General features: G+C 40.2%; 1 protein-coding gene across 2 annotated transcripts; it reads right to left on the bottom strand.

Moving 5' to 3' along the window:
* Window positions 1–5,820: 5,820 nt before the first annotated feature.
* Window positions 5,821–17,639, bottom strand: mapre1b (microtubule-associated protein, RP/EB family, member 1b). Of its 2 annotated transcripts, none has more exons than XM_030423069.1 (7): window positions 17,444–17,639; window positions 15,329–15,462; window positions 13,207–13,352; window positions 9,389–9,590; window positions 9,151–9,260; window positions 8,827–8,979; window positions 5,821–8,203 (listed from the first exon to the last, which is right to left on the bottom strand). In XM_030423069.1, the coding sequence occupies exons 2-7, from the start codon at window positions 15,447–15,449 to the stop codon at window positions 8,159–8,161; spliced, it is 777 nt and encodes a 258-aa protein (XP_030278929.1). In that variant the 5' UTR covers window positions 15,450–15,462; window positions 17,444–17,639; the 3' UTR covers window positions 5,821–8,158. The 2 variants fall into 2 exon arrangements, with proteins under 2 accessions (XP_030278929.1, XP_030278927.1); XM_030423067.1 differs by having other exon boundaries at window positions 15,329–15,459; window positions 17,444–17,637.
* Between the last annotated feature and the right edge of the window lie 379 nt (window positions 17,640–18,018).

The raw sequence follows: 18,018 nt of genomic DNA on the forward strand, positions 1-18,018 counted from the left end.
AGCGAGCGTGTGGCGCTGAACTCTGTTTGGCCCTGACCAGCAGCCAATCAGAGCGCGCGATGCCTTCAAGTACTCACCGAAAGCTCAGAATTCAGATAACCAGAAGTAGATGCGACATCTTGTTGCGTTCAAGTGCTGATAAGAGTTTTTTTTATGATGGAGGAAAAACAAAAGTGATTTTTGATCAATTTCGGCCGCAACAGGCATCCAAAGAATATCTGGAATCATCATGAAAACGTCCTGCTGTAAAACTAACACTTATTTTTATTCTCAGTTAATTTGTAGAGTGTGTCCTCAATTAATCAATTAGGTTTTTTTTGGTCTTTAAATGTCAGAAACTGGTGAAAAATGTCAGTGTTTCCTCCTCAAAAGAAGAGAAGAGAAGATTAATTTAATGTCTAGTTCAGTCTTTGAGTCTTTGTCAGTCGGAGAGTTTATATTTTGTCACCAAGATTAAAAATTTGAACAGATAATGAATAAAAACGTTGTTTTAATTTTCTGCTATTTTAAATTTCCACTTAACTAAATTTTGTTGTCTACAAGTATTGTACATGTATTCCTCTACATGTGTTTGAAAACTTGAGTTACTTTGCATCAGAGCGAAAGTATCACATTTTTAATTTGCTTGAGAGAAAACACTGATCATTTTAATCACAAAAATACTTAAATTCAGATCTGATAATTGGTCAACTGTATACAGTAACTACATACATGTTGACAAATACATAATTCACTTTTACTTGTACTCTTGATATTTATGTACAGTTCACATCAGATACTTTAAAGCTATTACTAAACTACTATTTGTAGTGAGTGCTGAAAGGTAATATTTTCACACGTTATCTTTATTTCTACTTGATAATATGACTTCTGAGTAAAGTTTGGTCGACAAACAGCAGGTGGCGATATTGTTCAACTGTGGAAGTAAACAGTGACAACAACAAAGACCAACAACACAAATGTCTGGTAACACTTTATCACACACGTTCACCATTAACTAGTTTATTGTTAGTAATGTATACATGTCAGCAGCATTATGGCTCTTTATTAGTGATTAAAAAGCGCTTATTAATGTTTTATTCTTCTTGAACACATTCTGCACCTGCTGGACAATAAGAACAGGAAGTGAGGAAGTTGTATGAACAGAACTTCATGGATTTGGTCTCTTCTTATGTGACGAGACACAAACATACCAAAAGTGTGAATAGTGTGTAAATAACTAATAAAACAAATCTGTTTAACTCACAATATGTTCTCAATTCTAGCAAGAAGTCTGAAGCTGTTCGGTGTCAAACAAGAAATGAACCATGACTGCTGTTGAAATCTGACGTGACTCAGACGAGGAGATGCTTTAGTTTTATTTACGTCGTGTTTCATCTCGTTCTCCGACTTCCTCCCTCGCTCTCTGACTCTCCTGGAAGTTACAGTGACAGTCGACCGGATGAAAATCACAGTGACCTCGAGGAAACTTGTGGATGTTGGAAACATTTGGGATAATGTAGTTAAAGTTCCACAACTCAACGAATTATGGAACAAAGTTTTTCAACACTTTAACGTAGAATTCTGACATAATATCTATCTAACAGGAGGATCTCAGAGCTGCTGCGTGTCAGATTGAATCCCTCCGGCTCTTTCTGATGTCACCACTCGGCCTGCTGAAGGTCAGAGGTCAACCACGGGCCTGGACTGAAGGATCATGGGGGATTCACAAGGACTGCTTTGTTTTCTGTGTTCAACTTACATCTGTTGTTCCTCTGATTGGCTGCATGTTTCAGGTTTTTACAGCTTTTTCAGAGGAAAATTCAGAGACTCAAGAAGAAGCCTTCACCATCACTTAAGTGGTGCAACATTCAATGTGCAGGTTTTCTTTTTGTATATTGTCACTTTGTTTGTTTGACCAGCTGTTCATCTTATCTCAGATGTTTTGTTTTGATCAGGGGTTTTTCATTCTTTCTAAATTAAAAACAAATATGTCCACGTTTCATTTCAAATATTAGACGAAATTACACGAGTGATTGAGTCGATCAGATTATGATGAATATCCAGCATTTCTGAAGGATTAGGCCGACACTGGAACATTTAACATTTCCCAAACTTTGTACAAATCCTGGTGTCAGGGAGGGAAAGCCGAAGAAACACTTAATAAAGTTCAGATTCCTGACACATCTGTTCCAGTACAGTAACAAACTATTTGTATTTCCAACCTCTGAAAAATTGTAAAGCTGATCTGGACATGAAATGAAGTGATCTCAAACACACACACACACACACACAGGCCGCTGCTGACGTGGAAATACTGTTTTATTGTCTGTACCAAACTTGATTGAAGAAAGTGGAGTTTAACAAACACATCAAAGTCCAGCAGAAACAGAGAGGAGGGAGACTCAGGTGGTCCACAGTGTTCTCGCTTATCGCCACTGATCGTTGAGAAAGGAAAAGGTCAGACGAGCACCACGTTACCTTTAAAGCCGTTAGTTCACTGCTCAGTTTCAGTAACACACACACACACACACACACACACACACACACACACACACGCCTGCATGACGCTCCGGGATGTTCTTCTTTTAAAATCAGCCCTGATTACTGAGAGATAACAGTTACAGACTCCCAGAGCAACCATGAAGCCCTTCAGGTGTGTGTGTGTGTGTGTGTGTGTGTGTGTGTGTGACTGAAAACATAAAGGAACAGTTCACCCAGAAATAAACACTCAGTCCTCCTCTCCTCCCTCCATGCTGATGGAACGTCAGGTGAAGTTTCGCCGTCCACAAAACATTTCTGGAGCTTGATCGCCCCGTAAACCGTCTCCATACAGCTCGTCTGACGGATCGAGAAGCCCAGAGTTTCCTCATTGATTTAAAGGACTATTTACACCCTTCTTTAAACCAAAAACTTCACTGTAGCTGCTAAGCTAAAGTGTTAGACGTGTGTCTGACGTGGTTGAACGAGTTCAGCCACATTTCAAGGGTGTTAATCAATTTCAAATTAATGTTGGATCCCGTGGAGACGTGGATTTTTCACATTTTTTTTCTTTTTATTTATGTTGTTAAATGATGTATTTTGTCGGGATCTTGAGGAGAGTCGGTGCTCTGTTGTTTAAATTGTTGTACTTTTTAAAGTGCCTTTTCTAAAAAATTTTGGATCTCTGGGCTTTTGGAAAACTTTGATAACACTGTTCGGATCCTTTTTCTGTTTTTCTTTTGGTTGTTTTTTCGTTTTAAATCAAGTCTCCAGCTTCATCAGTTGTTCAGCAGAATGCTGCTACTCTGTTTTCAGGGTTCGTACACATTTTTCAAGGTCAAATTCAAGCACTTTTTTAAGATTTTCCAGCACCTTACTGCTGGGGTAAAATACGTATCTAAAGGAATACATATACTTGTGATTTTTTTCTTCACTTTTTATCACAATTATGTACATTGTATTATGCTGTAAACATCTAGAATTATATTCTATAATAGCAAAAACTTCAGAAATTAATTATCCAGTCTGATCCCAATTTTGTGAAAGACACAGAGTTATAATGTCAAGCACTTTCAAGCACGTAAACTAAAATCCAAGCACTTGTCAGACCTTGAAAACACAACATTGAAATTCAAGCACTTTCAAGGATTTCAAGCACCCGTACGAACCCTGTGTTTTACTGTGAAGCTCCAGAAATGTTTTGTTGACTACGACACTTCACCTGACTTCCCATCAGCACTGAGGAGAGAATGACTGAATTTGACTTTTTGGTTGAACTGTTCCTTTAAAAGTCTTGCAGCAGAGTTGAATCTCCACCGTGGCACACAGTCCTTCTCAGAAACACTTACAAGAACACATTTCACTACTACCATGAAAGCAAACAGGAGTCGACACTCAACTGGAGACAAAACCAGGCGACTGTCGGAGCCGCTCCAAACACAACGAAGGAAAACGATCTCATCATGCTGCAAATCACACTCGACAGGAAGTAATTACAGTAACAGACTGTTAGTGGAGGGAGGAGGTTACATTGGCACTGGGTTCAGTACAGAGGCCACTATGTAAAGGGGGACGTCCGCTCCCCTTTGACATTGCATAACGAAAAAAAAGCACTTCTTCACTAAGGCTCGATGACACACACTTTGTCAGAAAACTGCTAGAAAACAAGGAAGTTGCTCTTCTGTCTACAGTGTTCGAGTGTTCCTGCGCTGAGACGGCTCACAGTAAACAGAGAGGAGGCGTTTGTAGTGCGTCCGTCCTCAGTGTGCTACGATTTGTCTGTTAACTCAGCTAAAGAATTAAAATAAACGTTCTTACTCCCAGGATATCTTTAAAAACCGGTTCATCGATACGGAGAGTGGATATGAAATGTGGAAATCTGAAAGCAGCGTTCAGATCAGCAGCAGTTAGTGAGGAGAAATTCCACTAACCTGCTGTTCTTGTTTCTGTCAGTGAACATATTTTGGGAAGAACACCTAAAATAAAATGATGATTAATCGTTTGAGTCAAACAGCTGCTGGTTCCAGTTTCTAAATCATCACGGCTGGCTGTTTTTTCCCTGTTTTCTATCAATATGAACTGAATTTCCAACCATAACTGTTTTTATATCGATAGATTTGATGTTTTTTTTTTGGTTTGGAACGAAAAATGTTGTTCAGGTCAACGACCTCACATGTCTTGTTATGTTCACAATGTAAAGACATTCAGTTTTCTGTCATAAAGGAAGAAAGAAAACAGAAAATATTCACATTTAAGAAGCTTGAATCTGAATTTTGACCTTTTTTTCCAGAAGAAAATTATGCTAAACAATTGCAAATGCAAACAAGACTTTGGGATTAGAGAAACCGGCAGTCCTTAAACTTTTTTTCTGGCAGTTTTTAGAATTAACTGAGAACATATTGAGCAGAATAATTAGCTGCAGCTCTGTTGAGAAGCTCTGCTCACTGCAACGCCTCAGTTTAAATAGTTTTAGGTCGTGCAAAGAAAATGTACAAAGATCCTCCTGACAGTAAGAATCATCTTGTGAAACCTTGCACATCAATTACAGTCACAATTTTTGTCGTGCTGCATCTGAACTTCAACAGATTAAATAAGAAATTAAAGAATTATTCTGAGATTAGAGTTCTGACTTGCAGCTTTAATTTGATGTGAGGTTATATAAATGTTTGATGAACAGCGTCTCAGTTTTAGGCCATGAAATAAACCTAAATAAACGTTTTATATGCAGGAAAATACTTGTGAGACATCAGCAGGCAGATAATGATCCATCAGATCATTACTTCACATTCAGCTCGTTTCTTCTGCCTTAAGGAGTTTAACACATGACTGAAGAGGCGACTAACTTACAACACTCACTGGTTTAATTATCTGTATGTTAGTTTCTCTGCTGCATTGTTAAAAAAAAAAAACTAGCTACAAGTCTGACAGTTTTACACCAAACCACGATGTGAAAACTCTCAAATTAAAGCTGAAAGTCAGTCAGAACTCTCTACACATATTAAGAGTGAAATCCAGTGTGCTGGAGGAGCACAGAGACAAAACAACACAAGAAGTTTCTGCACTTTTACAACACCACATGAAGTTCAGTGTGCTTTCAAACAAGAAACTCCGGGAGTAGGAAAAAAGAAGCATACATTCCAGAAAAAAAGTTAGATTTAGAAATCCTAAAACGTCGAAGTACAGACGTATTTTTTAAAGCCGTTTTTACTAAAACTAGAAAAATGAATACCCAGGCACCCTCTGATGTTGTGCAACATCTACTCACGGCAGTGTTGGTTAAAGGCGTGTGAGCGCTGCCAAACAGCAGATTATGGAACTACGACGCTTAAATGCTAAATAACCGAGTCGTCCAAACAGGAAGATGCTCGACTCGGCAGCCCCGAAGCCAATTCACCTTTAATTTACATCATAAGATTGCAGAAAGAAGAAAGAAAAGAAAAGACAAGTTTTCACCAGACATCCTTGAATTCAACTGAACGCGAAACACCATAAATATGTTTTTGTTTGCTGCGTGAGCGTTTGATGGAAGACAGGTGGTCTGCTGCGCCCGACACATCCGTGCTTCTGTCCACAATACCTCCAATGTTGTTTATTTTCAGAACACATAAAAAAATATGACTAACAGTACAAACATTCGCCCCCAGACAGCAGAGACTTACATTAAAGTCAAACAAAACAAAAAAAATTATGAAAAATGTTTTCTTATGAAAAAAGTACTTTTATGAATAAGGCCATCGATAAAGTGTTTTCCAATAACAAGTCGCGAGTTACAGGGATGAATCAACATGAGGGCGTCGTTTCAAATTAGGTACAAATGTGTCAGTGACATCTTTACAGTACAGTGGAGAAACTGGTCTTAAATTAGATCCACAATATTACTATTAAAATGGGTGGATTAGGGTGTGGAGGGAGGAGCAGAGGTGGGGAAACACACCTGTCCTGCATTCACAGAGAGAAATCAGCCTGCGTCGACTTTTTTATCAACTTTGGAAACAACTGAATCCAACTAACATCAGTAATCAGAGCAGAGGATTCACGGTCGTCGGCTACATGAAGTGAACGCACTGATCAGCTCACAGTGTTTGTGACGAGGCTGCCGCCCTCCAGGAATCATTTCTATTGGCTGGGGGCTGATTAAGGGCCACTGGTATAAAACTGCATGTGCCTGGAAACAGACGCTCCGAGAAGAAACGTACAAAACAATCACTGCCGACTCTTAACATGTTTGTTTTTTGTGTGTGCACATTTTCCTAAACCTTGGCATGTTGACCACGTCTCGCATTGACTCGAAGAGTGAGCGACTTTTTCCTGGAATTAGGACGCGCACATTTAGGAAGTCTGAAATGTAAGAAACAAGACGTCTAATCTGCTGATTGCGACATTTGAAACCCCTTTTCTTCATTATCGTTGGGTGGAAAAACTAGTTTCTGCTCACAAGGAGAATCTTTCCAACAATGTGATCATTCAGTAAGTGTGAGGAAAACTCAACCTAGGCAGAAAACAAATGTATAAAGTTGAGAGCATGACTGACAGGTGCCCAAAAACTGGTGTGAAAACATGACAAAAAACAAAAGAAAAGAAAGAAATAAGATGGAGTGTGGGGGGAGGGGTGGGGGACCACGTGGTAAAACAGTAGCATACATTTACAAAAGCTCTTCTGAAGCTGAACAGGACAAAAATCAGGATGGTGTCGTCGGTGGAGACGACTGGAGAAGACCCGACTGGTGCCTTGTCCCAGACTAAACCCTGAGCCCTTGAGCATCGACGTGATGAGTCGACAGGCTGCATTTTTCCTTATATCAGCTACATCTGACTGGCAAATGATGTCAGCAGGACTTCTGAAAATCTGATGGTTAAATTTTACTATTTCAAAAGCACAGTGCACAGTTAGCAGGACTGAAACTGTCAAAAATACAAAAAAGGCTTCAGATTCAGTCAGAAAATGATGCAAAACTAATTCTTCTAGTTGGGAATGTGTGTTTTTCTTCTTTTTGTTCTCATCACTTCTGTACACGCACCTTCCTCCAAATAATTAAAAATTCAGTGTCAACAGTAGAGGCACAAAATGGCGGCGGTGCCATCACACAAAAAAAACAAAACAATCGGGGTTAGTTTGGGACAACGTGACCAGTGAGCTGAACATCAGGTCTTCAGAGGAGGTTCTTCATGTTTGATTTGTTTCAAATTGATGTTTAAACACATACAACCACACACACACACACACACACACACTCTCAAGTATACACAAACACACACACACAGAGAACATCACCGTGCTTTTCACACTCAAGTCCATTACAAAAACCAGATATGTACAGCTTGATCTGGTTTCAGGAAGGTTGGGGTTAGAGGGGTGGGGGAGGGGAGGGGGAGGGGGAGGGGGTTTGGGGGATTCTCGCAGACTGACAGGTGTGTAAGAAGAAGAGGCAGTGACCGAGGCTTTGTTGATTATTGGTGAAAGATGTCTGAAGAAAGAAGGAGCTGAGCTGTACGGCGGCTGAAGGCTAGAAGAAGAAGAAGTCCGGTAGGTTTGGATTTGGGTCCAGGAGAGGCGAGTGGGGAGGGAAGGGAGGGGTCAGAAGTCGAGATCGAGTTTGGTGTTGGATATAAAACCAAACTGGCCGTGTTGAGGGAGGATCTCGAGGTGGGTTTGTAGACCAGCGCATCTAAGTGAAAAGTTGCTTGCAGTCTTGAAATATTAAAACTCCTCCTGCTCCTCGGCATCCGGTATAACGAACCCCTCCTGGAGAGACAGACGGAGAGAGGCGTGAGAGGTGAACGAACAGCAGCAGACACCAAGAGGTTAGACTCGAGGAAACCAAAACGAGGCAAAATCTACACTACATACAATAATGTGTCAGAATCAGGAGAAAGCCACAGTCGACATGTATATTCAACTGGAACTTCACATGTTGCCTGCAAAACACAGCGCCACTGAAAGCTCCGAGCCTCAGCGAGAGAGCTGCATGACATTCCTCTGCAGGAATTTACGCCGGCATCAGCAGTTGTTGACAGCCGAGCAAATGGGCTTTAATCTGGTGCTGAGCTCATAATATAACACACTGGTTTACAGGGGACATTTTAAACAACAAGGCTGAGGAGGTTTTATGTTTTTACTGTCGATAAATCACAGAAAAAAGACCAAAAATCAACCATGTGTTACTCCTGACATATTCCCACCAGCCAGAAACCCCTCTGCTCCTCCTCAAGACGTATTTCATATTTCACATGTAATTTTAAAATTAAACCGGTTACTCCCTGTAGTTTTTAACGAGAAACCGTATCTCGTCGAGTCTTGACAGGCAGAGACACACCGACTCTACCTCTAACTGGGAACAGCCGTTTCATAAAAGCAGGTGAACTCACGTCTGTGGCGTAGAGGATGTCGATGATCCTCTGCAGTGTGGGGTCGCCCTCTCCTTCCTTCTCCTGGCAGATCAGCTCAATGTTCCGCAGCTTTCCAAAATAAAAGTCTCTCTCCTTCTCCATGTCCTGAATGGTAGATTTCAGCATCTCCACCTGTGGAAAACCGGCCAAAAGAAGGTTAAGATTTGTTGTATTGTTTCCTGGTGACTCACTTTATAAATCCTCTTTGAATGCTCTTTGTATTTGCCCGTTTTAGACTAACAAGTTATCTGACTTTTCAATAGTGATTGTATGGAGCTGGAGATCTTTGTGTGGTGTGCTGACCTCATTCATGAGCTCCACCCTCTCCTCATCGCCTCCGCCCATCCCGGGCTTCCTCGCGCTGACGTTAGCCACCTTGGGTGCTACCTTAGCAACAGGTGGCCTCTGAGGAGCTGAGGAGACAAGAACACGAGGTCATTAACGACAGACAAACGTTCACACTGAAGGAACCCACCAACACGTGCACACCACGTTTCTGATCCACATCATTTTAAACGGTTTGACCAACCAGAACTCGGACCTTGACTGAAGGCCTTTTTGGGGGGTTTGTTGAGCGCTGACATGGCAGAGTTGGGTGTGGGCATGGCGTCCTGGCCCTGTCTCGCCTCCACGGGGTCGTACTCCTTCCCATCGTAGTTGGCATCGAAGAACTTCTTAAACCACTGGACAAACTCAAAGTTGTCCTGGAACTTCCCCTTCACCAGTTTGTCTACTGGAATGATCTGAAAGGAAAAAGAAAAGAGAATCAGGACCCGCTTCAAGGTATCTGAGCTGTGGTTCCTCTGTCGGGAAAATACTTCCATTTTACTTTATTTTTCTAATATCAAATGCCATCAGCTTAAACACGAGTGAAAAACCAAAAGATTTTTCAGAATATCTTAGTATTGGGCAGCTGGCATGGACTCTACAAGTTAGTGTGCAACCTGCTGTCTCATGTGATCCAGCCTGATCGGACAGTGTTCTACAAAGCTTCCTGTTTGGTTTGTTCACTTTTCAAGTGCCCCCATAAATGTTCAACAGTGCTGAGGTCAGGTGACTGTGGAGGGAAATCTTCCAGTTGTGTCAAAGCTCTGAGGTGTGTCTGGGCTCATCATCCTGCTGCAGGATGAATCCTCCTCCACACAGATCAAACCAGAGGGTGGAGCATGTCTCTGAAACATGGAGCGGAGCCTCTCCTCGGTCAGGGTGGGGTCAGATCTGAAAACAGCCCCAGACTTGAATCTTCCCACCACTATATTTCACTGTGGGTTTGAACCACTGATGTCATTCTCTGCCGTGGATACACACTGGCCCACTTTCTACAAAGAGCTGGTTTTAGAGCTCCAAGCACAGCCTCCTTACAAAGACTTAGTCCAGCTGTGATTTGAAAGATTCTCTTTGCAAAGCACAATTTGACCTCTGCCATTACATTTCTGAATCCTTAAGCCTTCTGATTATTTCCGGGTTTACGTGACAAATAAGAGGTTGTTAATGCGGCCTCAGACTGTTGGACTCTGCTGTGTCAGAGCACGGTACATTAATTACTCAAATCATAAAAAGCGACTAACACTGACAACCAAAAGCGGCCGGCCTTGCAACCACTTCTGAAAGTTAATGTTGAGTCTGGATGGAGCGATAAAAGATTTTATTTTTATTATCATGGGCATAAAATCATGAACTATGTTGGACAGGATAATCGTGACATGGGATTTTTATATCGTTCCATAGTGCTGTGCCCTGATACCTCCGTTCTGTTATAAATATATTGTTTTAAAAGAATATTTTGATATCTGGGAAAACCCTTCAGGAAAAAAGAAAAAGTAAAAAGGTTCCACTTCTTTACAGACACATCAATACTAAAGAAAGCAATCTCAGAAGTGTCCAACAGGAAGAGGAAGCTGTTAGATGTCACAGTCACTCCGTCTCTGGCTCATAAAGCAGATACTAACCTGCAGGAATACATTATGAACGAACAATGTCTGGACTGTATTATGTAGGACGTTACGGTCAGAAAATACTTTTGTTAAAAAACGCCAAAAAATGTCCTCAGGTCTGGTAACACAGAGCTGACCAGAGCCACAGTAAGAGAAAGAGAGCAGCAGTGAGACAAAAACAGAAGTCGGTGAGAAACACTCGGCTGTATCTCTACGCAGCAACAGAGGAAGCTGACATCATCAACAACACACACACACAAAGCACGACCGTCCACAAAGCAGACACAAAGCCTGGGACTGTACCGCTGCACAGTCATGAATACACTGATGTGCTCTACAGGTCAAGTATCTGTTACATCGATCGATGAGATGAAACACTGTCCAGGCCTTTCAAAACAGCACGGATCTGCAATAATGAAGTAAAACAAATGGACGACAGGAAGGAAGTGGAGCCATGAATAAATTATGGCAGCTTTGTCAATAGTCCTGCGAGCGGCTGCGTGTTCAGTCTGAAAACAAACGATGACTAAGCTGGAACTGCCCTGCCTTTTAAATGTGTTCGCCGTCTGACAAAAGCAGGATTTTAAGAAGTGTCCAGATCTGCAAGAAGTTCCTTAAAGCAATTACAAATGTTTCAAAGCCTCTGATAGGTCAGCTAAAACATGACCAGTGCGCTGGGCCATTAAAACTCGGAGAAAGGCGATTAAAACACATTCAGTGTATGAAATGGCGTTTTATTCCTTTTTGATAGTATTTAATAACCAAAGAGTGACAGGTGAGGTAACACAGCGCTGAGCAAGATGACTAATGAGCAGATGAGCAGAGGCCGCTCAGCTGACTGGGAGGAGACAATGATGGCGTGTGCATGAGAAGCAGCAGTAACGAATGATGTGAGGTCACTCTCAAAACATTTTATGATCCAACAACCGACCCGAGTCGCCACAGGACAAAACATTCTGTTTCCTCTTTTTGAGGTAGCAGAGTTGTGTCGCAGTTTCAGTTTGAAATCTCTTGACTTTGACTTATTTGATGTCACCGTCCAGATAATTATTATTTGCACTGACCGAGTGTTAGAAGAGAGGGTGGTACAGTAAATACAGCTTCACTGTTTCTCCCACCACAGGAAAGAGAGGGCGGGTTTCCAAGTCTTGCAGACAACATGATTAATGTTCACTCATTTTCAGTGCTTCTGATAACGACTAAGAAAAAAAAAAAGTCTGCTGCTGTTCATGTAATCCAAACACTTCCTGCAGCCTCTCAGGATTAAAAGATTTTCATCAGCCAACCAGTGGAAGGTTTTTATTCTGAGGCCTGAGTCAGATTTAGACTTTTCTGTGTGCAGATTCCTTCTTTTCATTTCAATTTATATTTCTCACAAAGAGATGGTTGACATGGCCACGCAGTACTTGTACACGAATATGGTTTTTCAATGTATCTTGATTTTACAGGCACAAATGTATAGTCAGTCATTTTTCATACTGATCATGTTGTAGTCTTATTGTAAGTCATTTCAGTGACGCCCATTGGCGAAAGGTTTGATTGTCGGCATTTCCGTGTGATGGCTTTCTTGCAGTCAGAAGCATTTTACATCGTGTTCTAACTGTTTGTGAGCGTCAGACACAACGTGATGACACTGAATCTGTTTAATATGACGATCAGATATGTGATGGAGATCAGACTGGAGATCTAACAACTCAAGTAATAGATGGGCGAGTTGTCACACATTTGTAATTTTTAAAACAGAAAACAAACATTTTATATTGTGACATTTAGATTTTAATTGGAAACAATTAGAGATGGGGTGTTTTCTTAACAGAAACTTTAAGCTCCCTACAGATCTCCCTCCAGCCAGCTGGCACCTTATCTATGTTTTTGTAGTAAAAGGAGCAGTATTGTATTAAAAAAATCAAATTTGAATTTTCAGCTGTTCTTCATCTGCTTTCAACATGATCGACAGAAATGAAAATAGAAACAGGGTGATAGGCTCAAAATATCACACTGCGCAGAGTCTCTCGCGGCCAGTTAGGAAACTTGAACAGGAAACAATGAAATCAAGCTGATCTCGTCGCTGACACATGTGGTTAAGACACAGTGATACAGTGATAATCCTCCTGTGTCATACATTGATCCTGTGCTGAGGTATAATGTGAGAAGAAGAGCAATCGACTGCTTTTCAAAAAAAATGTTAATCAATATGAAAAAATAAAGAAAAAGCCTCTAATATATGAAACAACTGGACTGAGAACCTCTCTGTAGAAACTCAACTTTTTAAATCAACACAAGATCAGATTATGTTCTTTCAACTCAACTGTGCAGATCCAGAAGTGCCCTCTAATATCAGGAATACCTTCATATATTCAGTTCATCTGAACGTATTTAGGGAACACACAACATAATATGAAGCTCAGTGAGAGTTTGTACTTACTTTGTCAACTCCCATCTTTTTAAAGGAAACCTGCAGAAGCTTGAAGTTATGGATGTATTCATGCTCCAGCTTGGCACCAAATTTTACTTTCTTCAGAGGCACACAGGAGGGAAACAGCATGTCCATGAACTGGCAGTAGGCAGCACCTGGACGAAAGAAATGACCCAGAAAAACAAGTCCTCTTATGTCTGATATAATCAAAATCAGTGCTGGGATGGAGAGTGTGCTCCATGTTCAAACTCAGTGGAAGAACAATTACAACATGTAGAGTGAGGGAGAAACAGACGGACAAAAATAGAGCCAGTCATTTCAAAAGTGAGAATAGAGATTAAACATATAAACGATCTCTAGACATTTTAATAAAACACATTTCGTTTGTACAATAATTCCCAAACACTACTTCTGTTTGCCAGGTTTGAGATTTGTTGCACAGTACGGTTGTCAAATATAACAATCTACTGAAAATGATAGATTCTGAGATGCTCATTTCCTGCAGCATGGATACAACAGAACCAGCTGCACTTTCTTAACCTCTGACAGCGAGCTGACACATGCACCACTGCCGTGCCAACACAACCCTGCCTCCTCCAGAAGTGAATCACCTCAGATGCTGTCGTGTTCAACAACCTTGTGATATCTTATGCCCACGATGTTGTGTCAGTTTTTCCTTCTGGTAATGAACATCAATAATTTTCAACGTGTAATATCGAATATTGAAATTCCAGCATTGTGACAACACTTTAGTGCAGTGCTCATAATACCAAGATGAACTCATAACTCATTTTCTATCAAATTATTATGCAAGTGCATCACTCAGTATCTCTGAAATACAGAAGATCCTGGCTGTAGGCACTTTTGATATTGCTTTTATTTCATTCAAGTGTGCAGAACTCGACCTGAACTCTTGAACTGCAGACGAAAATCCAGCTGACTAATATATCTGTCCACCTGAGATTAAAGCTAACTGTGCCTTCATGCACCGTTCTGACACGCCTTTTAATTATACACACAAAACCGGAGGATAGATGTTAACAAGCCACACAGACAATATGCAGACGAACAACACAAGCACGCACAGGCAGATGGGCGTGAAACAAAGAAAGTGAATTATATTAACTGTTCAAAAGCTTTAGGCAAAAAAAAAAAAAGTGAACTGTTTGAACTTGTGCTTGAATCTGTATCTGACAGAAACAGCAGTACAAGGTGTTTTGTTACAAGCTTTTTCTCAGCGGATGGCATTATATAAATATTTATTGTAATTATCTTAACTATTTTGTCTTGTTTTATGCCTTATGCTTTAATTTTACTTACATCGATTATTTGTAAGTTGGCTACTGAAATAGTCATCTTTATTATGCACATTTGACGTCCAGCAGCTGAAGGCCGAGGTCCTGACAGCCAGTTACCATCACAGACGACGAGCACAAACACTGTACGTAGTTACACCTAAAATCACGACTTCTCTTTTTTTGTGAAGAATCAGAAAACATAAATACACTGTTTTTAGTTTGCCTGACTGATACATCTGTTCACAAATATATCGGTGTCAGCGTAAATGCTGCTCAATGTGAAAATCGTTTTCTCTGAGTTTATTCGGCAGAAATAAATGCTTGGAAGTTTAGTTTCATTTTTGTCTGTAAAGATTATGGTTAAACTCTAAAATAACCTGCCTCAATTACATATCTTTGTCACCAGTGTTTATATCTTACAAGTATTATACTACCTAATATCTGTATCAGCCTCCAAAAATGTTGTATTTTTCAGGCTCTATAAAAAAAATAAAACAATAGTAATCTATTGAGTAGCTTGTAAAATCTGATCATTCTGTACCCGACTGGCAGGTGGATAAAAAAGCTGAGTACCTTACTGTGAAAGTTTTTAAACTTTTACATTGTTACTTAAGATTCTACCCTCACATTGTCAACATATTCAGCATCAGTGATGAATGACCTGTTGTTCCACACACCTGTGAGGTCACACAGTCATGCAAAATATCATGATCACACCTCTATTTACAATGTGAACACTCATCTTGGAACGGTTTCAGTAGGTCCTTCTTACAAAACACGCCTGGTGCTCCCGCAATAAAAGAAAGATTTTAAAAAGCTAACTAATGTGTTACCTGTACACAACATTTCTATCTTGGTGAGGTTCATCTGTAGAGACTCATTGATCCACACCAACATGTCATGACGACTTAAGTTGTCACTGGTCACTGAGGTGGAGTACACGTTCACAGCCATTGTCGGTCACCTGCTGACACAGAGGAGAGAAAATTTACATGATGACTCATTTATCTGTCTGAGCGTCTTTTAGAGCAGACAAACCAACTACCGGTAGTCACAGCTGAAGTAGACCAGCACAGAGCTGCTGGGAGACAGTTCCTTTATATCATCAATGCTGCGTCATCATTATGAACCTGGCCAGAATCCCACTTCAATCATACAAGACTAACAAAAGACCAAACAAAATGTTCATTTTGAAAAGTTGGAACCAGTTCATTTCTGCCTTTCTATGCTTAAAAAATAATTAACCCAATATAATAATGCACAAGGCATCAATAATTATTGTTATCTTCAAAATATAGAGATTACCAGTTTGAAAGACAGATTTGGGAAAGTTGAACTTCTTATAATGGATTTTCCTGCAGCCCAGCCTCGTACTTTGTGACATGTAGAGTATTGTGGCACACATCTATCAACATGTCACTTCACAATGAGGACAAGATTGTGGGCACCCACAAAAACACTGGCAACCAAAACAATGAAGTTAAATGTTAAATTAAATGTCAAAATGTCACATTTTGATGAATGATTGCAGCACTCCTATCAATTACAAATGCCAGCTCCCACAGTCCCTGCTTGGCCTCATCTGCAGGTCAGGCCTGATGAAAGTTATAGCTGGAGGCTTTTTGCTTCAGATGGAGCCAACGATTGTCTTTGGATTTGCAAAATCTGATCCTGGGAGATTATTTTGAAGTAAAGGAGACAAAATTCTGTCATGAGTTAGTAAAGATATTCAATCATGTGAGTGACCTCCATATCAACTGACGCTTTCACACATGTTTTGTTGCCTATTCATGAAATAAAAACCTACTTATTTTACCTGCTTTTGACATTTTTTTTTTCATATACACAAACACAACTTAAAAAGTAACACTTAATTGCTTAACAGCGATTAATTGATCATTACCATCCCTAATATATACATTTAATGTCCAACTCATAGCTTCTACAGGACTTCTGTGTTTCAGATGTTCTGAGCTGAAAGGCCCAACAGTTCACACTGAAGTGCAGGTCTCTCACTAATATTACTGCCAGCTTCATCGAGCTAAAACGGTTGTTAATATCGTTTATTAACCGACTAATCGTTTGTTATATTTTCATGTAAAAATTGCCATGTATGACATTCTTCCTCGACTCAAATAGTATATAACTGTATGTTTTCTCTGTATCAGATCGATGTATTTTTATTCATATTGAGGATCTGGACTGTTGGTGAGATTTCACAAGCAACATGATCACCTCAAATAAAGCTCAGATTAAATTGTTTTTGTAATTTGCTTGACTAAATGATAAGTCCAGAACATTATCGGCCTATTGTCAGTAATAAAATAATAGTCAACTGGAGCTAACAGGCACCAGTTAGCTCAATGCAACAGGGCCCAGTAGAGAAACTTGGAAAGCTAACGGTAGCGGCAGTTAGCCAACTGGCAAGCAACTTCGGTTAGCTCCCTAAATAGCTAGCTTAGCTATATACGGCTATCCGACAGACAGTATGGACAGTTACCCAGCAGGCTACCATCTGCCAATTTAGTAAATTAGCGGAAAATTAATTTAAATTGACGACGAAGATGTAAGTAGAATACGCCTCTTTCATGTCAATGGCTAAACACGAGCATCGGCTAATGTGGGCGAGTTTATCAGACATTAAGACGTTTTCCCCGCCCTGAAAATCACCAACAGCCCTGCTAGCTTAAATTAGCTTGTAACGGTTAATTCGACTAATTTTGAGTATTGGATTTTGAAAAGCACCTGCTTCGTCCGCATGTGAACCAGTGTTGAAGGAAGTGGCCTACACTGCAAGCCTCGCTAACGGTGGTTAACTCTGGAATCAAACTGGCGCATCCCGGTTATGTTCGCTGTCGTGCGACAGGCTAGCTTCATCGTAGCTAACGGCGATTAGCCTCCGCCGCTTCACATGCCGGCTAATAAATGACACCGTGTTTGAAACCTACCTTGATTGGATTGGCTTTCACAGTTCCTGGACACAATGACTTATGTTTCTCAGCTGTAGCTCTCTGTCATATAAAGCCTATCTGTAATTGTTTCGACGTTATTGCCACTTCTGCTTTTTCTTCGCTCCTTCTTGGCAGTTCACGTTCAGTCTACCGGCAGCGGAAGAACCGATTCGATGACGTCAGGACGCAACGGGTAACGCCTAAACGTGACGACGGCGAGAGACGTCAATATAAACCAGGAAACGGAGCGGAAATGAATTGAAGATTAATACAAAATAAATACAATATTAGATATATTTCTTGGTAAATATCATATACATAAATACATATTGAACAACAACAAACCCGCCATGAACTATTTTAATAATTAATGTAAATATTACAAAACAAAATAGTGATTTTCTAAACAAAATACATGAAGTCTGTGTTCCTAAGATTTTAAGCTGTGAATATTTAAGATATATTCCTTTATATCGTAAAAACAATAAGTATACATGTCTTTTTCATTTTCAATCACCCAAGTGGTGTGTCTTTTTAAGTTATTTTAATTCAAATGTTTTTTTACATTATGT

This window comes from Sparus aurata, chromosome 7, assembly GCF_900880675.1.
Source record: "Sparus aurata chromosome 7, fSpaAur1.1, whole genome shotgun sequence".
NCBI classification, from domain to species: Eukaryota; Metazoa; Chordata; class Actinopteri; order Spariformes; family Sparidae; genus Sparus; species Sparus aurata.

Excerpts from the sequence above, each read along its gene's own strand:
- mapre1b (XM_030423069.1), bottom strand. The coding sequence starts at position 15,449 with ATGGCTGTGAACGTGTACTCCACCTCAGTGACCAGTGACAACTTAAGT. Across the intron at positions 13,353-15,328 it reads GATAGAAATGTTGTGTACAG|GTGCTGCCTACTGCCAGTTC; the intron begins GTAACACATTAG and ends TCTTTCGTCCAG. Across the intron at positions 8,204-8,826 it reads ACATCCTCTACGCCACAGAC|GAGGGGTTCGTTATACCGGA; the intron begins GTGAGTTCACCT and ends CTGTCTCTCCAG.